Source organism: Miniopterus schreibersii (assembly GCF_964146895.1).
Source record: "Miniopterus schreibersii genome assembly, chromosome: 20".
NCBI lineage: Eukaryota > Metazoa > Chordata > Mammalia > Chiroptera > Miniopteridae > Miniopterus > Miniopterus schreibersii.
In genome coordinates, this window is record NC_138122.1 from 15,462,255 (window position 1) to 15,487,453 (window position 25,199).

A 25,199-nucleotide genomic window follows, 5' to 3' on the forward strand; every position below is an offset into this window, starting at 1 on the left:
ACCCCGGCACCCCGGCCTGCCGGCCGATGCCCCGCCCCACGGCCGGCCCCGCCCCCTGGCTCGGGCTCTGAAGAGGCTTTAGCGCCCCCTAGTGCGAGCGGCTCCCGCCCTGGGTGCCTGAGCTGGGAAGGCTGCTGCTGCGCACGCGGGAGGCCGCAACACAGAGGACCCTCAGCCCATTTTACAGATGGGGACAGCTGAGGCCAGAGAGTTGACAAGTTCGATTACCTCGAAATGGCACAGCTCATTAGGAGCTGAGCTGAGCTGGGAACCCAGGTCTCCTGACTCTTGAAAGCTCTTTCCAGGAGAGTGTTTGAAATCAAGAATATGAATATGGAGAAAACAGTTCTACCCAAGATAGCTTTGGGGGAGGGAGGTTAAGGGTGGATTCTTCTTAGAAGCTTTTGGCTCAGAGAAACCAGTTCTCGACGCCACTATGGATAAGCAGACACTCGATAGATAATCTCTAGGTCAAAGATGGTATGGGGGTGGTGCAACCATTCCAGGGTCAGATCCTTAGCCAGACCAAATAGGTATATAAATGAATCCAGCACACCAGATCTTCCCACTTTTCAAGACAAGCCCAAAATCTGGATATTTAGGTGAAATTTCCCACTTTTTAAAATGTTGGGAACATTAAGAGAGTCTAAAAATGCTATGTAGGCCAAAGGAAACACACCTGTCTACTGGATTTGCCCTGCAGGTTCCTCTTTGTGGAGGAGAGAGCACTGGACAAGGAGTTAGGACAGCAGACTGGTTTCTAGTAGCTGCTGGCTGGCTGAGGGGCCTTGAGAACCACTTCTGCTTATTGGGCTTAAGAGGGGGTTGAGGTCCTCCATGTGTCGAAGGGTTGGCCACATCATCTGGTCCCCGAAGTTCCTCCCATCTGATTCTCTTATGCTGGGTCTTTGGCAACTGTCATTTCCTCAGGTCAGGTTTAGGTCATGGGAAAAGAGTCCAAATGATTAGGAATGAACAGAGATGGGGCCCAAGGAAATGGATCTATCGAGGACAAAGTTCAATCCAGCTGCCTCTGGTCCTAGTACTCGAGTAAGCAAAGGTGAGCACAATTCTTTCCTCCTGTCCTGACCATGTAGCCCAAACTGGATGCCTACAAAATAAAGGCCAAACCAGGCCCTTATGAGCTAACTACATTTCACTCTGTGGCTTCTCTCCCTACTCCATTCACTCCAGGATTCAGCTTTTTCCTAACACATTCTGCCTTATTACTACTCTGCCATTCCTACAACCACCAGCACCCCATGTTCTCAGTAATTTTGTTGCCCATTCTGCCCATAAGTGCAGTCATGTTTCTAAACTCTTAACACATTGTTATTTTCAATTATATCATTTTGCAACCCCTGTGAATCTAAATCTGCACAGTCCAATATGATAGCCATTAGCCACCTGTGGCTAAATTAAAACTAAGTATTTAGTTCCTAAATCCACTAGTCATACTTAATGTGCTTGATAGCCACACGTGGCTAGTGGTTACTGTGTTGGACAGTGCAGATAGAGAACATCTCCATCACGCCAGAACATTCTATTGGATAGTAGTGTGTGCTGTTTTAGACAATGATCAGTAAGGGGGACTACCTGACATTATATACCTCTTGATATGATGCAACAAGAAGTATATACTACCACTTATGACATATAGTCTTACATATATATGTAACGAGAAGCTTGACCAGATTAAGGCCTAATCAGGTCAAACCTCTAGGTGTAACCAACAATTTACAAGAAATACAAGAGTAAGAGGAGCCTGTTGACACCACAGTGATGCAAATAGCAAAACTGAAGCTGTGGGAAACTTAACAGGACAATTGAACTGGTGTTTTTTAACAGATAAACAATAAGGGAAAGAAGAGATGGAAGAAGAAACTCTGGATGTGATAGACTTGGATCTCAATGAAAATAAACTATATAAAAGTTATGAGACAACCCGGCCAGGCGTGGCTCAGCGGTTGAGTGTCGACCTGGGATCCAGACAATCAGGGTTCAATTCGCAGTAAGGGCACATGCCCGGGTTGCGGGCTCAATCAATGATTCTCTCATCATTGATGTTTTTCTATTTCTCTCCCTCTTCTTTTCTCTCTCTGAAATCAATATATATATATAAAAAGTTATGAGACAACTAGGAAAATTTGAACAATGATTGGATGACATTAAGGAATTATTTTTTAAGGTACATAAAATGGTATTTTGTTTTACAAAATCCTTGAGATGCATATTGAAATAATAGATGACATATGAGTAGAAGTTGTCCAGGTAGGGAAGAGGGAGTAGTGTGAGGATGGTGATACAGCAGGACTGGTTATTGGGATGGGCAATTGGTCTGTGGAGGTCTACTTCTGTATATATATATATATATTATTTTTAGAGAGAAGCAAAGAAAAGTTGGTGTGACAGCAGAACATCTATTGGCTGTCTCCTACACACTCCCACTGGGGATCAAGCCCATAAGCAGGGCATATGCGCTGATCAGGACTCGAACCAGCAACGCTTTGATGCACTGGACGATGTCCAACTAAGCCACACTGGCCAGGGCTACTTCTGTATATTTTGTTTTCCATTAGAAACAAAAACCCTGTTCTTTTATTTGGCTGAGTTCCTGGACTTTCCTTACCTTTGCATTTCCTAGTATGTCTTGGCACTAATCAACTTGATAACTATTAGGTCAAAGACGAAGAAAAGAGCTCCATTCAGAGGGATGACCTATAGCTCTGGTGTGTTGGGAAGCCTGAGGCTGGGCCAGGTTTGTAACCTCACCATCTTCCATCTCACATTCTGCTACTGAGTGAAGAATTTATGTGGAGTAGCATGCCCCCTGCTGGGGCAGGCCGCCTGCCTTGTCCCAGAACATGCAGAGATGCTGACAGTGAATAAATAGCCTGTGATTGTCCTCAAGCTCTGATGGGCCACAAGCTAAGCTCCACTGTGGCAACCTACAAGCTTAGGAATTCCACATACTTGTCAGGACTGGTCAGACAGGTCATACCTTGGGCAGGGCTATGTATGAGGCCAGGCCTCCAGCCTACTTTTCAATGGCTGTTTGAAGACTTTAATCTTCAATGTGACATTCCCAAGGATGCACAGGTGCTTCCCAGAGGCCTTACCAGTGTGACTACTTCCTAACCCATCCCCCTGACCCCATCACACAAACAAGAAGTCCACAGCTCGCAGTAATGTAAAACCATTTAATTCTAAATCAAATCACTTTCACAACAGTGAAAATTAGTGACTGATCAAGGTGTGCCACTGTACATGGGGTCATCTTCTGTCTGTGGGTGGGAACTGGTCCTGATCCACAAAGGTGGCAGGAGTGGGAGTAGAGACTAAGAACATAGAAAACACACACAAGAGAAAGAAAAACTGCCTTGGCAGGGGAGTGAGGTGGCGAGCCTGCATAGGGATGGCAGGAAGGAGGCTCCCTATTAGGGCTGGGCCAGCAGTCCTAAGTTGGCTCTCCTGCCCCAGCTCCTGGCAGAGGATAAGTAGGGACCTATAAGGTTCAAAATCAAAGGGCACATAGCCAACCTGGCTTTGCTAACTGGTTCCTGGGATACCTTTGCTGGTAGAGCTCTTCTGGGCTCACCTTTAAGAGTCGAAGTGATTATACTTTTGCTGGTAGAGCTCTCCTGGTCTCACACCATTTCATTAAAGTGATTAGTCTTCCTACCCATATCCCTTCTTGAACCTTTCTTCTGGAAATCCATTTTTGTTGGGCCCATCTGACTGAAGTCCTCTCTCCAACCACTAGGTGGAGCCACTGCACTGAGGGATCCCACCAGTTCTCACCAGCTGAGAAACTCCACCTCCCACTTTGGGGATTTCTAGGCAATAAAAAGAGCACTCTTGTGTGGGTGCCCCTAAGGTGTTTAAAATCCATGAGGTACACTGTAAAGCTGGTGGCTTATTCTTACTAAATGGATTCAGCAAATGAACCACTTATTCAATACTTATATTTTGTCTTTTAATACTGAACTCTGGCATTGACAGGTTACAAACGGGGAAGGGATGGGGTCAATGGAGAGGGGAGGAGGGCTTCCCCATCTGAGATGAGGTCCTGGTTTCCACATGCTATGCAGAGCCATATCTGGAAAGAAAAAAAAACACTAGGTGGGGCTTTCTACCATTTGTTAGCTATTGCTGGAGATAAGCCAGGAGTATTGTGGAAGACCATCTCCTCCCACCCTTGGGATCTCCTGGAATAGACTGGATTTCTAGGAAGAGGTCTGACAGGCAGAGCAAGAACCATTCCACCAAGTGACCTGTCCTCCTGCCTGGCACCACACTCCCTCAATCAGATTTGGAGAAAGCAGCTTGGAAATGGAAAAACAGATCAAGGGCTTGGGAAACATGATTTCCACAGAAAGACCACATCATATATCACCGTGCTGAGGTTCCCCAGGCCCATGGCCTGACTTCAACAATTCATCAGGGGTTGCCTGCTCTGGAGTCACATGCTTCCCTGGTTTTAGCACACATTCAAGGAGGTGTCCATCAAACCATATCAAGGGCCTTCCCCCTTTCCTGCCTCTTCATTAAGGATAATTTGGCTTCTGAGGAGGGTGGTCTTCAACATGCAGCTGGGCTAACTTGACAAAAGCCCCAGTTTCCTTTGGGCAGGTTTGGGAGAAGATGCACGTGGAGCTTCTGCAGCCTTGGGGACAGGCTACTTGTGCAGTTGTTCCTGCATCCAAGCTCTGAATCCCACTGGAGTCACAACTGCAGGTCTTTCCTAATGCACAACAGTCAGTCCCAGCTTCAGCAGTAGTCTAGGCTGTGTGCCCTCTGGCAGAGAGGAACATATGTGTAGTTTTTTGGGGAAAGGTGATGAAGAATCTGTGAGTAGTCACATGTCTCCCGGGATAATCTATGCCAAAACACAAGGAGGTCATTCAAGCCACTCTCTGGGGCCAAAGACGCTGAGTACAGCCCAGAGCCAATAAAAGATCTTTGGGTCTCTGGTGAATTCATGATGCGAGTCCAGCTTCAGCTGCTGCAATTATGATCTTTATAGGACAGCAATTTCTTGGCTCTCTGCTGAGGAGGGGGAGGGAGAGGAGGGGGAGGGAGAGGAGAGGGAGGGAGAGGAGAGGGAGGTGGAAATAGGACAGAGTAGCACTGGGATCTGGAAGGGGAACCTCTCTGTATGAGAAGCCCCACTGACTTCGGGGGCCACATACCAAGGGGTATTTAAGGAGATGAAAGAAAGTTTCCATAAGTAACATTTGGTTCATCTCTTTGTTTTATAATATTAAACTCAGGTGAAATTGTATCAACAGTTTCTCTCTTCTGCCTCTTCCCTGTACAGAGTCAGGAGCTGCTGAGCTGGCTGGAATAGGATTTCATGTTGTAACCCATGAGAGATGACTCAATGCCAAGGCCTGAGGTTATAGCAGAATGTTTATGGCAGTGGCCATACTCCAGGGTTCTCTACAACTGGTCTTGAGTCCTAAAGCTCTGATGGAGAAGCAAGATTCCTTGATGTGTTACTGACCCCACTGATTCCAGGGGTCAAGATTATCCAGGAAGCCAAACATCAAGAGTGGGGGTGGTGTGCCACCAAGTCCAGAGGCCCTGTCATGGATGTAGGCCAGGAGTCCAGCATTAGGCAATTAGGAGCCAGAACATGATCACCAGGGCCACAAACAGAAAGAGGCGTGACAAGAACTGCTCATCCACGTACTGGGGTGTCCCAGGGACAGCTGGAGAGATAAGAGGGAGAAGAGAGGCTGTCAGCATGATGCAGCTGTGCACACTGCCCATTTGGGACAGAAGTCGAGAAGTATTAACCTTCATCTCTTTTCAACAGAATCCTGCACACTAAAAAGATTTCCAAACCCCAAATAGTATCAGGCAAAACAAATGGAATTATGAAAATATGTGGAATAATATAACAACAAGGACAAGGTCTTCAATTTATCCTAAGAGGGTTTGGCCTACAGGTGCAAATAAATCAGGAAACTCTTAGGGGGAATAATAAGAGAAAAGCTACTGTTTGTTAAGCATCTTCTATGTGCTAAGTGTTTTGCACACACATTATTGCTTGGTGAGTACTATTCCCATTTTCTGTAAGAAGAAACTGAAGTTGGTTGTGAACACACAATACAATATACAGACAATGTATTACAGAATTGTACACCTGCAACCTATATAATTTTATTAACCAATGTCACCCCAATAAATTCAATTAAAAAAAAAAAGCAGCTGAAGCACTGCCTCCTGAGTCATGGAGTCTCTAGATTCTGGTACTGTTGAACCAGGAGAGGTGTGAGAGAGCACCATATGGAGTGCCTTCCTTTTCCAGAGGAGAGAGCTAGGGCCAAGACAAGCAAAATGTCCTGTCTCCCTCATTGCAGAGCAAACTAGGGGTACAAGTGGGCTGAGAACTTGGGTCTCCCCTCCTCTCTGCTTTGAGAAAAGCAGTTATGTAGAGCTCCCTGTCTTGACTATTGGGGAAAGAGAGTTAAGAGCACCTACATGGAAAAGCTGTATCAAACGTTAACAAGAAAACTGTCTGATAATGGCAGGAAGATAAAGAGATCCAGAGTCCAGTCTGTTTTCCTGGGGAACCCAAGGTAAGTCTTGGAACAGGTGGGAAGCAAGCTACCAGGCAGGTTCCTGCTGCCTTCATGAGGCCCTGCCCTTTGGGGTCTCCTTCCTCACAGAAAACATAGGAACAGAGGAGAAACCTCTGAGGTAGATGAGGTAAGGAAAGGCATTTCCAAGATCTCTTGGTGCTGTACTATTCTCCAGTTAGGTGCTCTGATGGATTCATGCAGGCAGGCAGTGGACAAAGATTTATCAATTGCCTACTATGTGCCAAGCACCAGGGTGGGGGCAGGGGACAAATGGGATGGCCCAGGAGTGGGTTACTGTCCCTAGAGCATAAGCTCCTGGCCAGGAACTATGCACCGGTACCCATGCATAGCACATATGAGGCTTCAAGGATTGCAAGCAGAGCTTAGCTGACCTTGGCAGCTCTGTAGGTTCCATGGTAAGGATCCTGGCCTGGGTGTCAGATTGTGATAGAGTACAGGGCACCCACCTCACCACCCTACTCTACACCAAATGCAGCTGGCATTCTCAAGCTGACTGGAGGGAGAAAAGTAGCAGCAGGTGGCAGACCTAGGCAGAGTTCCCAAAAGGCTGGGGTTTGGGACCAGCCCCATGTGTCTCCAGAGAGAAGTTGGACAGAGATTCCAGAGAATAGAGAGGCACTGACTCCTTTTGGGTCACCCTACCCCCCAAAGTCCCCAAAAGTCAAAGTGAGGGTGGGGTACCTGTGCAGGACTAGGCTTTTTCTCAGCTGGGTATGGTTTATACCTTTTCATTTTATGGGCATGGGGTATGTCTTGGGAAACATTACTGAGTATTTTCTGATTTATAAAACAGAGCTAATCACACATCTGTCTCATAGGCTTATCATAAGAATGATGAGCTTGTAACAGAAAGCACTCTGAACATGCTAAGTGTGCATTATCATTAGTGCGACTACCAGTAATATGAAAAGAATTTAGCGCATTTTGAAAAGGCTGATTATCCATGTAGTAACAATTATCTACAACCTATATACTGCCAGATTCTAAGAAGCCTTAAAGCAGGATTACCAAGGGAATAGGGTCTTACCTGGAGGAGGTCGCCCATCATTTATGTTAAATGCTGTAGCAAATATCCCAAAGGGAAACGCCCCAATTCCAAAAGACATCTGGAAGCCACCATCTCCAAATCCAAATCCTTGAAATCCCTGTGTAGAAGAATTGCAATTAAGAAGTAGAACAAGCAGGTTTTTCTTGCACCTGTTAAACGTGTCACTTACATGTGGGACCCACCTGCCCTCCCTCCCCTCTGCTGCCTATTTCCAAGAGGGGACATCTTTTCCTCCCATCTAGATCCCAAGGCAGAGGAATCCTGGTGGTCCCTCTGCCCTTCTAGCCTACAGGGAGTCCTAGCTAAGGAGATCTGAATGCCAGAAAGAACTGGCTTTGACCCAAAGTAAAACACTCTGCTGAAGCAAGTCAGGGTTCTTTTTCTTTCCCAGAGTCCCATACTAGCCAGTAAAATTTTCTACATGCTTTATAACAGCATGTAGAATATACACACATCTATAAATAAAACACACAGACATAAAAAGATCTACAAAATTTGTATGTGTGTATACATAATTACAGAAAAAGGAAAAAGAAAATAGACCAAAATGTTTCCAGTGGTTATCTCTGGATGGTGTGATTGTAAGTGATTTTTCCCCCTTTTCCTTTCTGTATTTTACAAATTTTTCTTTACTTTTTTAATCAAGGAAAAAAAGTATAGGGCCAAGAGAGAAACTTCTAAAGCCATGCACTCATTTCTAGAAGCTTCTCATAGAATTTTCCTCACCCCTCTGTTCTCCGGCTCTGGCCTCTGTCCTTGAGGACGGGGAGGGGTCTTCTCTCTGAAACAGAAAAGGTGTAAATAGGTCTATTACATAATGCTTTCAGCTGCTCCCAGGCGAAGTGGGAGTTCTTCACCTGTTCCTGCCTAGTACATGAACCTATGCCAAAATAAACCCAAACACTAAATAAATCTTTGTTCTACCTGCACTTGTTCCCTACCTATGGAAAACCAAGGAGAAAATCAGCTTGTTTGTAAGATGCTTATCAGATTGCACTGAGCCTACTCCTCTCACAGACAGCATGACCCAGGTTGGTAAGAATGCCAGCCAAACATCTATCCCTGGACCTGTGTGTCACAGAAATAAAAAACCCCAAATCTAAACTCAAACAGAGGGTGGCCTGTCAGCAGAGAGGGCTGAGATTCATGGTCCTCTCTGATCTGCCCCTATTAACTTCCGCTTTACTGCCTACTACTGCTCTACACTATTCTTTTTTTTTTTTTTTTTTAATATATCTTTATTGATTTCAGAGAGAGGAAAGAAGAGAGACAGACAGACAGATAGAAACATCAATGATGAGAGAGTCACTGGGGATTGAGCCCGCAACCCAGGCATGTGCCCTGACCGGGAATCGAACCCCGACCGCCTGGATCCTAGGTCGATGCTCAACCACTGAAATGTCCCACAAATACTGAACTGAGGACTTGTTACCCGTTAAGCACAAGGTAGGCTTTTACCAATACTAAGACTGATGACAGACCCTACTCTTGAGGTGTTCATGGTTTAAAGGGGACTACAACCAATCACAATACAGTGTGGGAAGGGACTTCTTTAACAAAGATATGAACTAAATGAGGTGGGAGCATGGGTGAGAGCAACTAATGTGGGGAACAAGGGCCATTTCAAGGAGGAGGTAACTTTAGGGCTGCTCATTAAAGATGGGCGGAAGTTTGAGGAGGAGGAGGGGTTGAGCAGAACTGGGGAGGGCAGAGGAGGCAAAGGGAAAACAAATACAAAGTCTCATGAATGTGAAAGGGTAAGAACCTTTAATGAGAAGTCCAATGTGTCTGGGCACTGGGTGTGCTGGGATGGGTGGGAAATGGTAAGAGACAACTGCTGGGGAGTTCAGGGGGATTGGGGGTGCCACATCACAAAAGGCTCTCAGTACTTGTGTCTGTCTAGAGCATGCCAGACCCACTGACACCTCCATTTCCAGAAACTTCAACTCCACAAGCCTCCAAGACCCCTGCCCTTTCCTCCCTCCATATTTTATACATCACTGCTACAGCAACCCACATCCTTGCAGAATCCTGCTGGACACCTTGCTTCCCAGGCTGCTCCTTTACAGCACTTTGCACACTTGGAATTGTGAAGTCTTGTGCACCAAGCACATTGCCTGCCCTGGCAGATTCTCAGTGTATATATGTATTATAGCTCAGCAAGTGGCAACCTGGCTCCATACTCATCCTGACTGACTCCCACCTGGATCCCAACTGCCTTAGAACTGAGGGTCTGCAAGCACTAAGTAAAGAGAGGGGTAAATTGGTACTGAATGGAAGTGAATTCATGTCCAAAGGGGAAGAGTGGGTGTGAGAAGTGCCCCAAGGCCTCACCTGGGATCCTGCTGCCCAGTGCTGCCCCTGCCATAGAGTGGGATGACCTTGTCTCGGCTGATTCCGGCTTTGCAAACTGGACACACCTGTCTGTTAGGTCTCGTCTCCAACCACTGCAAGCAGGAGAGAAAGATGCATGAATGGTGCAAGCCCACCAAAGAGTGGTCAATCAGAGCCAGCAGGGGAACAATGTGAACCAGAGGCCTCAAATTGGAAACACCAGCACCAGCAGGGAACACCTCAAGGAACCTGACTCTGATTCCTGCTCCTGCCACTCAATGAATATTTACTAGTGGCGAAATAAAAATTGCTTTTAAATATCATCATAATTAAACAAGCTTTTTCATACTTTGTTCCCTCTAGGGGCTCCCAGCAATACAGCAGGAAGGACCTGTAAGTCTGGAGCTATGTCAAGGTGTCTGACAATCAGAGCCTCAGTTTAGGCTGCAGGTGCGGTATAACAAACTTTAAATCTCCACCTTCCCCAATGGATCAACTGTATTACCCTGGCAGTCAGATATTTCTGTGATTTCTCATTTTTACAGTATTTCCTCAACAGCTTTGTTTTGCACACATCAGCATCTGCATATAAAATGATCAGTTTCTGGTGATTTACTATGTGCTAAAGGACAGATTGTGCTCATTATCTAAAAAATTTACTTAGTGTTTTTTATGTATTTTCATTGATTTTTGCATTCAACTATTTCTTTCAATATGAAGAACACCAGAATCCTGTTTTGCGTTTCCCAGGCCCTTTAACTGGTTATATAAAAAACATTTTATTTAACTTTCTTAAAAACAAAATAAAAATGATAAAAATATGTTACATGCAGTGTTGGGGTTTTTTTTTGGTAGAATATATATATATTCTCAACATTTATCTTAGAATATAAATTGCATTTTAGACCCAATGATATAAAGTTTATTATATAAATGTGAATCTAGGACTTCAAGGCCAAGGAAAAGGCAATGCTTAATGATTTTCTACCTTATTTCCTTTATCCTACTGTCAAAAGCCCCCAAATTTATGTATATTACGCTCTTTATAAATTTATAGCAGACACGTTCAGGTTCTACTGGGATCAGAATGCACAGCCCTGAATTAGCAGGGCTGTTTCCTCTACTTTTCCCCCATCCAAATTCTGAGGCTCTAGCAGTCTGCACCTTCCCTCCTCCCCCCACATTCCTAAGCCACCTACTAGTGTGGGGCTCTACTGAAAACCGTGGAGACAGCCAGCTCGCAAAGCTTACTCATAGCCAGTTGTGAACGCCAGGCCCTGCTGTGTCTCACTAAGCAGGCACCTGGGTCTTGATGAATACTTACTAACTGGTTTTCATAATAATCTAAAGCTGGGAAAACAGACTTTCTTCCTCTCACAAAAGTTTTCTGTTAAGACCAAAAATATTTCCCCTTTCTAACATTTTCAAGACCTTTAAGGGTAGAGGGAATTGTTGATATGATAGGATGTATTTTCTAGAGGCACAATCTCAAATAAAAAACATACTATCATATCCAACCGTGTTTTTAAATAAGGAATAGAGACCCAGATGTGTAGATAGTGGCCACAAAGGCCATTGGTGGTAGAGTCAGTGACCCCTTGTTTCATCAAGTGCCTGTCAGTGGGCAGGTATGTAATGGTGTTTGGGGGGAAAACAAGCAAATGAGCCCACAAGCAGGGGAGATTGCAGTTTCTGACAGTAGTCTCTTGAGGCTAGGAGTGTCTTGTGCAACCAAAGCTGATGAAAGACAAAGTAAAATGAAATGCATCTTACCTGATGTAAACATGGCCAACTGTGAGTCCCCAGGGCAAACAGTCAACACGGAGAAAAGAGAAAGGGAGAAGGGAAAAGAAAATGCTTTCATTAGTGGAAACATCAAGGCAGGAGCGGAAAACTGGGAAAACTGGATGGAAGTGTGGAGCACTGCCACCCTACTGAGGGGGGATTACTGGTGCCAGAAATTAGAAAAGACTGGGCTAAAAACACAGGAAAAATGAAGCAATGGAGTCAAGACGCCAACTCCACCCCTGGAATGCCACTACTTGTGAAAACCACCAGGTGCGAGACTATCCCAGGCCTAACTTCTCTACAAGTCAAACTCTGAGAGGTTTTGGCCTCTAAAGGAATCCAATAAAAGCTGAAGAACCCCAACCCTGGCCGGTGTCACTCAATGGGTTGGAGCGTCGTCTGTACACCGAATGGCTTTAGGTTTGATTCCCGGTAAGGGCACATACCCAGGTTGCAGGTTCAATCCTCAGTCAGGGAATACAGGAGGCAACCAATTCACGTTTCTCTCTCACATCAATGTTTCTCTCTCTCTCTTTCCCTTCCCCTCTCTCTAAAATCAATTAAAAAATATCTTCGGATAAGGATTAAAAAAAATAAAAGCTAAGGACTCCCTGTGCAGAAAAATTCACAGGAACATTCTTATGCTCCCATTCACGCACACATGCACACATGTAATATTTTGGACTCAATTTCAGTGGATTCATAGCCTCCTCAGACTCAAAAGGAATGTGTAAATCTAGATCCAGTTTAACAAAATCTTCAGGCTGTCCTCAGCCTTGAGAACTCAGCTGGGAGTAAGTAGCTTCCAAGTTCAGATCTACTGTTAAAAACACCTTTAAGTAACGAGAAGGATGGGGCTGCTGCTTGGCAGAAAGGGCTACCTTCAGCTTAGTGAGCTACACTACATAGGTTGTTGCCCAATCTCTCATTTTTCAAGTGAGGAAACCAAGTTCAGAAATATTAAATGACCTGCCTATAGCACCAGGACTAAAAAGTTCCCTGACTTCCAGTTTACTATCCCTCTATAACCCAGCACTGGGTGTAAAAAAAATGACATTTACAGAATTGGAGGAAAAGTCCCTCTAACTCCAGATTTTTAAAACTTTTCTTTCTCTCTTGATTAACTCATTCAAGTAACAAATGTTAACTGCACACCTACTACATGCCAAGATAGTGGAAAATGTGGACATGGTTTCTGTCCCTCAAATAACACCTCTCCTCTATCTGAGTAAAATTTAGACTCAGAGGATAATTCCTTTCCCAATTCCTAAACCACAGTTTAGCTTCACAATCCAGATACACAATCTCCCTGGATATAATGGACACCTGACATCTGACTTCAACATTAACCTTGCAATGGCACCCTAAATTATGGCAGATCTCCACTAGCTACTTCCCTCAAAGGCTGTGGAGAAAAAGCGGAGGTAACTTTTCCTCAGGGACAAGTGAAGGATTATATCAATGATGATGATTACTCCCAGTTATAAAGCTACTATGTGCCAGCCTGTGGCTGAATAGCTTTGCATTTGTTAATGTCACTGGATGGTCACACTAACCTTTGAAGAAGTGCAATTATCTCTATTTTACAGATAAGGAAACTGAGGCACAGAGAGCACAGCAGATTTGCCCAGAGACAAACCACTCCAATTAGAAGCATCTGTTTCATTTTAGAGTCTATGTTCTTTCCATTGATACCCTGACTTAATTCTTAATTTTGTCACTCATTTCAAGTCTTGGTTTCATGATACCCCAATCACAAAACTGGAGTATCTCCAAATTCTAGGAGAGGGCTGATGACAATAGTTTCTGCATAAAACTTAATGATTAGGGCAAGAGCCTCTAGAACAAAAATCTCTGCCCCACTCTATCCACTCACCAATTAATGTATCATTTTCACTGTTGCCAACTTAAACTCCCTTAAATATTGCTTAAATGATCCTTTCTTCACACCACTTACCTGCTTAAAAATATCCAATAGCTCTGTTCTACTCAGTCAAATCTGGGCTTGATAATCTGGACAAACCCTCCCTTTACCATTCTAACACTCCTTAGTCCACAGTACCCATCCAGGGTGCTATCTGAGGTACAGAGTAGCCTCGGGGTCTCATGTGAACACAACAGTGCATACACCTGTCCCTAGAAATTGCCTGCCTTGGGATAGTACACTCTTTTGCCTTACCTGGCATTCTCACCCTTATATTATTCCAAGTCACCCTTCAAGGTCCAGTTTAAAACCAAGAGAAAAAAATAAGATCTCAACATTTACCCAGATTCTCAGAGCCAAGAGGGGCTTCTGCAGCCATGGAGGCTGGAATGGACACTGACCTTGACACTTCATTTTGATAAACTATGTAAAATATGGTAACAATTATCAGGACCATAGCTAACACATAATATTTACTATGTGCTATATGCTTCTAAGCCTTTTACATATTTCAAGTCATTTAATGCTCACAAACAACCCTATAAAATGGAAGAGTCAGGATTCATAGCAGTCTGGCTCCACAGTCCTTGCTAAGAATCACTGTACTTTCCTGTTTCCTGGCTAGTACAGCAAGTAGCAACTATTTATTGCTCACTAAATGATAAGTATTATTACTTCAGAGATGGGGATACGGAGCCCAGGGGGAAACAGCACTTGCCCAAAGTCACTCAGCTCATCATCAACAGAGCTGGGATGAGAACCCAGGTCGCCTGCCTTTGGTTCTGAGTTTATCAGGACCCAAAGTGTGTGGGAAACTGTCTCCAAAGCTGTCCGGGGCTACAAGCTTTCCAAACCTGGCAGTGTGTCCTCTGGGATGGTGGCAGGGGTACTGACCAGAAGAGGTGGCCGCATAGGCTGATGACAGCATCCTTGGCTGTGTCCAGGCAGATGTTGCACTCGAAGGTGCTATCCTGCCCTCCGCTTTCGCCAGCACCATTGCTGCTGCCGCTGGGTCCCCCTGCACTGGAGTTCTCAGGGGATGCAGAGGCCGAGGGCCCCTTGCTTGCCATCCTTGGCTGTCAGCAAACTCTTGAGTGAAGATTCTCCCCAGGAAAATCCTAAAAGGCAGAGAGCCCTTAACTACCATTTCTGCAGCTCACTCCCCCGGCCTCCATGCCAATCTCCCCATCTTCTCTCAGCTCAGATGTTCAGATTATGACTGAACCCCTGAGGAGACTTCCCAGGAGCTGCAGGGCATGATAGTCGTGGAGCACTACCCAGGCAGCAATGACTCAGAAACTTCGAATGAACATGGCCCAGAGGATACCACACAAATACATAAACTGCACCAATACAGAGCAGCCTCCAGATGATTCTCCATAGGAACTGGGTCTTGCTGTCCTTACATTCTCCCAGGATAACCACCTCAGGTGATAAATACATGCTCAATCAAATTGAACATTCACAGGCTGTGCCCTAACTTTGGATAGCAGATGAATCTGCTCAGGCCAGAAGGATTGTGACTGGTATGTGCCAGAATTTTTTTTTTATTTTTAAGATTTTTAAAATTGACTTTTAGAGAAAGTGGGAGAGGGAGAAGGGGGGGAGAGGGGGAGAGAGAGAGAAATATCAATGTGAGAATGAAACATCGATTGGCTGCCTCCTGCGCATTCCCCACCAGGGATTGAGCCCACAACCCGGGCATGTGCCCTGACTGGGAATCAAACCAGCATCCTTTCAGTGCATGGGAAAATACCCAACTGAACCACACCAGCCAGGGCTATATGCCAGAATATAAAGAAAACCCTGTAACTCTGAAAGGTTAGGAAGCTGGGAAGGACCAGAAAGGCCATCTGGTCCAATGTCTTCCACACTGCAATCTTTGCATTCCCCCTTGTGCCAGGTTAGAATACCAACTACCTTATTTTATCTAAATCTATCAACTTTTCAGCCTTAATAGCTTTAAAGAGGAGGCTTATGACACTGCTGAAAATAGAAAACCAGTATTACTATAAGTGAAAAATAAGTATAAATATAATGAAGGAAAATCTTTTATCCTCATACTACATTTGGCACATTCATACCATGCTTTGGGCAAACCTGGTCCAATCTCTTTAGGAAACGTCAGTTTGAAACCTCTCAGCTAGCTGACTAACGTGGAGCTGAGACTGAGACTCATGATATCCAGTTTGTACTCAAACCCCTGTGCCACCACAGACCAAGCTGGCCACCAAATGCTGGGAAAAAGAGACCACGGTTCACTACCTCTTCCAAACCAAAGAACCCACCTGGAGTTGAACAGAAGGAGAATAAGATCAATACCAAAGGCTACTCAGAAACTCTGGGTGCAGATTAAGAATCTGTGAAGACTCTAATCTAGCCACCTCACTATCTCAGAAATTCCAAGTAGGAAATGCCAGCTGGCTAGCACAGTTAGAGAACTGGAAGCTTGAATGCTATTCCAGTAAGTAGACAGGTGGTTTTGGGAACCTCCCTTCTCCTCTGGGCCACAGTTTTCTCATCTATAAACTGAGGCACTAAACTATGTGGTCTCCTAAATGCCCCTTTCCAGCTCCGAAACTGTGCTGCTAAGGGTCATCTTACCCACTCTCTCCAAAGCGGAATGCCCCACCACAAGTCTGGACTCACCACTGGGCACCAGAAGACCACTGTGATTTCAGCTTCCAAAGTACAAGAAGGCAAGGACCAAAAATCTACAGTCCTCTCAAGACCAAGAAGTCTTCCTACACACCACCAACTCAGAACTCTGGATTCATGAGTATCCCTCACTACAACAGCAGCTCAGTGACTTGAGCAGGGAGAGGAAACCGGCTCATGGCCACTTTTTCACTCAGTTACATCATTTTACGTGATGTCCCAGAAGGGTAGCTAGCTGGCTGCTGGCAGCACCAGTGACCCAGTGCTTCCCCCTCTCCATACACAGGATGAAGCCTGCTTGTGAGGGCCACATTATGGCTTTCTTTGTCATTCTAGCTCAAGTACCCGACACACATTTCTTTAAAAAAAGCAAATAAAAAAAATCAAACTTTTAAAATGAAGGATTATGTCTGTACAGATGCGGAAAATCAACCATAAAGTCAAATTCATGGACCAATCTTAAACGACAGTCTTCTTAAGTGATGCAATAGGAAGAACACAGCTCCAACAATGACACCTTCTTGTCTTAAAAATGAAACAGACTTTTAATCAAGTCTCTAAATGAATTACCCATTTACAGAAAATATGGAGCACAGATGCATGTGTTAAACAACTCCAGGAGGATGCAATCAGTAAATCCAGAATATGGGACTTTTTACAGGACAAATAACCCAAGTTCTCCAGAAAATAAATAGCATAGGAGGGGTGTGGAGTTATAGAATGAGACTTGAGACATACCAACCACTAGCAGTGTGAGGGGCTCACTGGAACCAAATCAAACAAACCAACTGTAAAAAGACATTTGTGAGATGACTGACAAAAATTAGATTTAACCTGAATATTAGGAATTATAATAGCTGATATTAGGAATTGTTAATTTTGTTGAGTATGATAATGGTATTGTATAATGTTTTTGAAAAATTCTCATCTTCTAGAACTATATACTTAAGCATTAATGAAGAAATGGTAAGATGCTTGGGATCTGCTTTAAAATACTCTAGGGGAAAAGTGAATGCGGAGAGAAAAGATGAAATAAGAATAGGAAAGCTGATGGTTGTTGGACCTTGATGATGAATGGGGATTCACCGTATTAATTTATTTCTGTGTATGCATGTAAATTTCCATAATAAAAGGTATTTTTTAAAAAGGTGAGATTGCAAAAGTATGTGTATGAATGGATAAAAACAAAGTATATAAACACACACACACGCGTACACAAAGAAAATGTCTAGAAGGCACACACTAAACTATCAACAATTATTTCTGGGATTATGAGAGTTGAGGAACTTAGAATTTTATATTCTTATGCTGTTTTAATGTTTTATGACAAGTAGGTATTACTTTTACAATAACATTTAAAAAAAAGAATATTGTAGCCGTGGCTGGGTGGCTCAGTTGGTTGGAGCATTGTCCCGTAAAGGCTGAGGGTTCACTTCCCGGTCAGGGCACATACTTAGGTTGTGGGTGTCATCCCTGGTCGGGGTGTGAATGGGAAGCAACCGATCAACATCTCTCTCTCACATCCATGTCTGTCTGTCTGTCTCTCTCCCTCACACATCAATGTCTCTCTCTCTCCCCCTTCCTCTCTTTCAAATCAATAAACATATCCTCGAGTGAGGATATAGAAATTTTAAAAAGGAATGTGTAAAATGTGTGTATATTACATTTGTTACAACAATGAATATAAATATTAGTAAATATCTTTATTTTTTATGAGTTCTTTCTTTTTTGCTCAATACCTCTACTCTCCTACCTCACTGACAACTGGCAGCCTGCTCTCTCTGAGTCTGTCTCTATTTTGCTTATTAGTTCAGTTGGTTCATTAGATTCCACATATGAATGAAATCATAGTAAATGTCTTTAAAAATGTGGAAGAACATACCAAACTGTTAACAGTGATTATCTCAGCATTAACGGGGGTTTAGAGGTAGTGACTTACACTTTATAAGTCCTCCCCATTTATAAAAATGACATTTTTACATGTATTAATTTTGAAATCAGACAAAAGAGTACATGTTTTTAAAAATCCCCCAATGTTTCAGTTTTCCCCAATTCTGAAAAGCTCTGACCTCAAGTCCTGGTGCCACCACTCACCAGCCATTGGCTCAGAGTAGATACCTTGATGGCTTCAATCGTTTTTCTCACCTGAAAAGTGAGGGTGTCATGCCTCCTACAAGGCTGCTAAGGTGGCCCTATGAGATAACACAGTGACTTGAAGAGCCCACCAAGGTGGGAAGGGGCCGTTGCTGCTGGGGAGATGTGCATACACATCACTTACCCTGGCCCACTGCCCTCTCCACTCCCTGGATCCAACAAAGCTCTGCATGGTGTATACTACACACACACATAAGGGGACAATCAGAGTTAAAGTAGATATCAGGTGGGAATGGTGAGGAGACAGTAACAGGTCAGCTCAGTTTCCAGGGAGTAGTAGCCTTGCTGCAGGCCAAGCAGTGGGATAGGCCTGTACACCCCAACTCTAGCCAGCTCACATCACTCTCATTCTAATTCTTAGTAGACTGACCACGTGGCCTCTATCTAGGTTCTAGAGCCTCATCCTGGTAGGCACTCAAATACTTGCTGAGTGGGTGCAGGAATGTATGACTAGTCTTGGTCAACTCCCAGGCCAGCTGCTCACCCATCCCTGGAGCCTCCTTTCCTCACCTCCTCCCTACCCTCAAGCACAGGAAACTCATCACACCAGAGCAGTATGGGAGAAATGAGCAGCCTTCCCTCGGGACTGTCCACTGAACACCTGTGGAACAACAAAATGTGGCCACAGCCTCATGGTCCCAACAGGATAGAGGGTACTGCTCAGCTCAGTAACTGGACAGAGTAAAAGGGAAGCAGGCTCTGAGCATGCCTGAGCTGCCATCCTACTAAAATTCTTTTCTGGTCCCTGCAGAGCCTATGGACTTGGACGTGACCACATAGCAACTTGTGGCCGATTCTGTGGCCCCGTCCCAACCCTATTCTTCATGCCTGATTTGAAACCACTTTCTAGTTTTAAAGACACATTCACATCTAGCACCACTCCTGACCTTCACTCCACTTTACAGAGGAGGGCATTAGCCCAAGGAGGTTAGAGGATTTGCCCAAGGCCAGGCCATCATACAGTGCCAAATTCAGACTTTCCAAAACAATATCAGCACTCTTTAGGAAAAAAAAAGTCTTTATTGATTTCAGAGATACAGAAACATCAATGATAAGAGAGTCATTGATTGGCTGCCTCCTGCATGCCACGCACTGGATCGAGCCCAAAACCTGGGAATGTGCCCTGACCAGGAATCAAACCACAATCTCCTGAATCATAAGTTGATGCTCAACCACTGAGCCACGCCAGCCAGGCACTCTTTTCACTCTTACATGTTACCCTTTTAATATACAACTTTTCAAGATTAAGTACCTGGTTTTTGTTTTCCCTCGAATTCATTGGGCAATGCTGTGTTCTTTGAAGTGAGTGCAAAGCAAACTACTCATCCATTTACGCATTCTACCAACAGAACTCTAGTACCAACTACATTCGAGGACAGTGCTGGAGTGGGAGGTCACAAAGAAGAGCAAGGCCAAGCTGAAACTCTGGAGTCTGCAACAGGAGCTAAGGAAGATGCAAGGATAATTACAAGAATTTTTAACAAGGGGCTCCATCAAACTTGTGTTTTTCCTAAACAAGGCACCTTCCCAGAGATCTGGTTCCTAGATCACCTCAGGGATTTAAACAGAATCTGGATCTGGATAGGCCAAATAATCTGTATCTTTAAATAAGTGTCCCCCACCTTCCACTCCAGATGATTCTCTGATGAAGAGTTTTGAAAATCCAGCTCTCAACCAGGGGATAACACTAACAAAAGCACAAAGCAATATAGCACAGCACAGAGTGTGGGTAGAGACAGTAACCTCAGGGCCTGTCCTTCAGAATACATGACCCCTATCTACTGTCTTTAGGGATTATGAAGAAGTCAGATAAACTTGGGAGGTGAGGGACAAGTCTGCTGAGATCTCAGACCACCCAGAACCTACCTGGTCCATCTAAGACAGAGCTGACCAACAAGTTCACACCTAGTTTTGAAAAACATTCCTAAATTTGAGATATCCAGGATAGCACATGTGGTGCAGGACTAAGGCAGATTTGCAATGCTTAATGATCCTTTAGGAATGCAGAGCCTGGAAGCAAAAGCGGACTAGCAGACTGACCTAACATCCTCACTCCTATTACCTTCCCAGAGCGGGCCTGGCCCACTCCACAGGAACTAGGCAAGGGAGAGAACGAGAGAGATGCACATCCCTGCAGGAATCACCAGGGAACTCAACCTTATGAACAAATCTTCAGGTTCTAGTGTACTGCAGACATTTATAGTCTGCCCTCTCTGCTTCTTTAAGAATTCCTGGATCAGGGTGTACAGAGGCATCAAGAAATATTAATCCTAGTTAGGAAGATTACTACAAATTTGGGTGATGAAAAACTGGCATGATCCAAGAGGGAACCCAGCAGAGGTCTTGTTCATACATGCCAAGAACTGTGGTGTGCCTAAGCCTGTCTGCGCTGCTCATTAGGCTGTTGCTCGACCACGTGCAGCAGAGACAGGACCTGCATTCCGAGAATGTTTACATCACACTCACAGAAGGTTGGGGTTGGAAGAAATCTGAGTAAGTTGATTGGAACTTGGAACACACAGAAATGACTCTAAAAGTTTAGAGTCTAAATGCAGTTTAGGTCCCAAGGCTAGCTCAGAGAGGTGTGGCCCTCAAATATAGGACCAGGGGCATGAATGGCCTTTCAGGTCCAGAAGGACAGAGCAGGCTGAGAAGACTGGTCCTTTTCTCTGGTACTATCTAATCTTCCCATCTGTTCAACCAACCCCTCTACCACCTTCAAAGATTTATTAAAGACCCTATTGACCAGGCATTCCAGATAAAGGAGTCAGTCTAAAGGGGGACACAGACACATAAACCAACAAACTAACAGAGGTGTATATAGAGTGCATGAAGGCTGGGTATGCTGGGGAGGATGCAGACACAGCACACAGGACAGGTGGACAATTCACTGGGCCAAGTTCAGTGTGGCTGGAACCCAGGGCACATATGGGGGTGGTAGGACAGCAAGAAAGGCATTGTGCCCTTCACATCTGAGTGGGGATTCTAGGGTCAGCTGTGCCTTCTTTTTCACATTTTCTTCCACTATTTCTGAATCGAAAGGGTTTTTTTTTTGTTTTAAGCTTCAATGCTTTCTCTTAAAGCTTACCAGGTTTGATAAGAAAGGGTGAGGTAGGATTTGAACTACCCTGGCACTAACTTTTAAGGGTCATTTAAGAGGCTGTCTTTTGTCATCCCTTACATCACTGTCTTATATTACTTAACTTTTTGCTTAGGACTTTTGTCCTAAAAGACTAGCATGCCACAGAAGAATTTGATGGCTTTGGTTTCAAATTTCAGCTCTGCCACTTTGTGACTTCAGACATTCTTCTCTCCCTGAGCCTTTGTTTTACTCATCCTGCCCCAGGAAGGTCTCTCACAGGGTACACTGGAGCGTAGTGTTTCTTTATATTCCTCACAGAGCTATGCAATCAGCAGGTACTTGGTTAATTTGCTGAGTGAATGAGTCACAACTTCCCTTTCTGACTGAGCATCGTTCCTTGAAGGCATAGTAGGTGAGACATCAGAACTGTGTATGACGAAATCCAGAATGGGACATGCTTCGTTTGAGCTACGCAAAGTGAGACTTTCCCCCGAAGTGTTAAAATCAGGAGGCACCTCTTATATTTATTTTTACTATGAAAAGCATAAACTAATACTCTGCTCAAGCCATTACATGAATTGTTTCATTTAATCTTTATAGCCTGCCTTTGAGGTAAAAACCACTATACTACTGTTAGCATCCCCTGGCTCAGAGTAGTTAGGTCACTGGCCCATGGTCACAGAGCCAGTCAGAGGCAAAGCTTCCCAACTCCCAAGCCAATGTGCTTAATAGATAGTACACCTCAGTGATTTTTTCATGTGTCTGTCTCCTCAAACTTGGAACCACCTTCCAGGTGCTTTACTCAACACATGGCCAGGCACCTCAAAAATACCTCATAAATGTGTGTGGGTTGATAGATTTGATGCCCAGCAGTAAGAACTCCACAACTCAATATGAATCAATTTAGCCAACTAAGTTGTGGAAAATTGGTATCCTAAAAGAACAAGACATTCTTATGTTTTTTCAGAACTGAAAATGTTACATAACTATTTTAGAAAAAAATTTTTTAAAGTATTGCCCAAAACTCTTAAACGAATGAAAAGAAAGATCAGGGACCTGGCAACCAGAAAAAGGTTTGAGTTTCCCCAAACCTTTTCCCACCTCTATTAGTGATAACACTAATATGGAGTATTAATCATTCACTAAACTTACTCTAGTTAGATACCTCCTAGAGCCACAAGCACAGTGCCTGACAAAGTAAATGTTTCATAAATGTATGTGATAGTGATTTGCCAATTTCAATTCACACCAAAATAATTGGTAAAATATTGTATTAAAGAAAAGATCTTCAGACTGAAGACACCCCAATTAAGGGCTGTGGATTTCTAGTATAATATAGTGAAAGGAACAATCTGGAACCAGAGGACCTAGTCTGACACTCAGCTCTGCTACTCGCTAAGCTATGATCTTTATCTGCAAAATGGGGCAATTGTGTCTGCCCTTTGGTTACCAGAAAAATTTCAAAATGAAAGTTTTGCTTTTGTTTTCAAAGTAAAACCTTAATTCAGATTTTATAAAATATCATTAATTCAGGTTTTATCTGACGTTGAGCTAAAGACCTCTAAAACATTCTGATGGTAGAGTATAAAAAGAATGAATAAGGTTAACAAGACTTAACCAAGTTTAATAACTTCCTAAGAGTTTAATAATATCCAGCATACACTTGACAAAACAATGACCTCAGTTCTCTTTCCAACAGGAGGTCCTGAAGAGGTCCTCAGGAGAGCATATATAAGAGAGACCAATCATGGTTAAAAATAATAAAACCAGAACGACACCATTTGAATAATCTTTAATACTGACTTTTACAAATCAAAATCAGGCTTATGTCTAGAGCCACCTGATACTGTTAGTGCAATTTGGAAAACATTTAAAGAATGCCAAGGATGAAAATAAATCAGACACACTTCTCTGCCCTCAAGGATTCTCGTCAGAATTTAACTATTTCTTTTTTTAAAATATATCTTTATTGATTTCAGAGAGAGGAAAGGAGAGGGAGAGAGGGAGATAGAAACATCAATGATGAGAGTCATTGATCGGGAAAGAGAGAGATAGAAACATCAATGATGAGAGTCATTGATCGGCTGCCTCCTGCACGCCCCCAACTGGGGATCGAGCCCACAACCCGTGCATGTGCCCTGACCAGGAATCGAACCCCAATCGCCTGGATCCTAGGTCGAGGCTGAACCACGCCCAGCCGGGCAGAATTTATTTTTTAAAAAGCACCTCATAGTGAGAAATGGCTCTGCAGGGATGGTATTATAAAGAAAAAACAAGTAATTTTCCTGGGCTTTTTGCCCAGGATCCACTCCCATATTCAGAGAGCTGTCTATCTTTAAAACCCCTTCCATGTCTACACCACAAGGTGCTTCTGAGGAACAACTGGGTGTGAATATTAGAGCAGAGACTACCACAGGAGTCAAAGTGATGACTGGTCCCAGAGTGGAATGGCCAGCCAGTCCCCCTAGGCCATGTCCAAAGAAACAGGCATGGCCCACTGCTTCTGATCTCTGTGTCCTTAGGCCAGCTGAGGTACAAGGCATCACCACTCTGTGGTGCTTTCCTCCCACAATTCAATGAAATGAAGAGAAAGACCCATGTCATCTTCAGCTGATGTGAAGAGTACAGAAGTAGGGTCCATGACAGCCATACAGCAGTTAGGGCCACCTGAAAATTTTAAGCCAGAGCGCCTTGGTGGCTTCTTCTCTACTTTAAAAACTATACTTCTGGCAATGATTTCTTGGATATGACACAAAAGGCACAGGCAACAAAAGAAAAAATAGACAAATTAGACTTGATGAAAATTAAAAATTTTGTGCATCAAAAGACACTATTGCCCGCCATGGCTCAGTGGTTGAGCATCGACCCATGAACCAAGACATCAGGGTTCAATCCTTGGTCAGGGCACATACTGGGGTTGTGGGCTCCATCATTTGGGCTCAATCCCTAGTAGGGGGCACGCAGGAGGAAGCCAATCAATGACTCTCATCATTGCTGTTTCTATCTCTCTCTCCCTCTCCCTTCTTCTCTCTGAAATCAATAAAAACATATTTTTTAAAAAAAGACACTATCAATAAAGTAAAAAGGAAACTCACAGAATGGAAGAAGACAGTGGAACCTCAGTTCTCGAACTTAATTCATTTCAGAAGGCTGCTTGAAAACCGAAGCATTTTTTCCCCAGCAGAAATAATGTAAATTGAATTAATCCATTCCAGACCCCCAAAAGATTCCATTTTAACCTTTCTTATATACAGTACATGTCTAATATACTGTTTAATCTATAAACACTTTAAAAACAAAAAGGACATGAAATGTAAATGAAAATTTAACAAAGAGGAAATGAAAGAGTAAAAAATGAAAATTTAATAAGCAACAAAAGGAGAAAAAAAAAAACCCACAAAAATATTCACAGCACAATTTCCTGAGATGCTAACATTCTCTCCCTTGTTTCCTGAAAAAATGCATGTCTAATCATACCACATGAAAGGGTTGTCAAGTTGAGAAGTGAATTGTTCGAGATACGAGACATTCAAGGACAGAGGTTGATTTATCTGATGGATCAATATCCAGAAAATATAGATCTCAACTCTTAAAATTCAG

At 43.7% G+C, this 25,199-nt stretch overlaps 1 protein-coding gene across 1 annotated transcript in view; it reads right to left on the reverse strand.

Annotated features, from left to right (window-relative positions):
* Positions 1–3,185: 3,185 nt before the first annotated feature.
* The window catches only part of RNF185 (ring finger protein 185), a 28,192-nt gene continuing 6,178 nt past the window's right edge, over positions 3,186–25,199 (reverse strand). Inside the window, exons 2-7 of the mRNA XM_081122889.1 lie at positions 14,600–14,823; positions 11,767–11,785; positions 9,994–10,106; positions 8,386–8,440; positions 7,639–7,756; positions 3,186–5,714 (exon numbers count right to left, since the gene is read on the reverse strand). Of these exons, the coding sequence (XP_080979015.1) occupies positions 5,617–5,714; positions 7,639–7,756; positions 8,386–8,440; positions 9,994–10,106; positions 11,767–11,785; positions 14,600–14,775 (579 nt within the window). The 5' untranslated portion in view covers positions 14,776–14,823 and the 3' untranslated portion in view covers positions 3,186–5,616. The remainder of the gene's footprint in view (positions 5,715–7,638; positions 7,757–8,385; positions 8,441–9,993; positions 10,107–11,766; positions 11,786–14,599; positions 14,824–25,199) is intronic.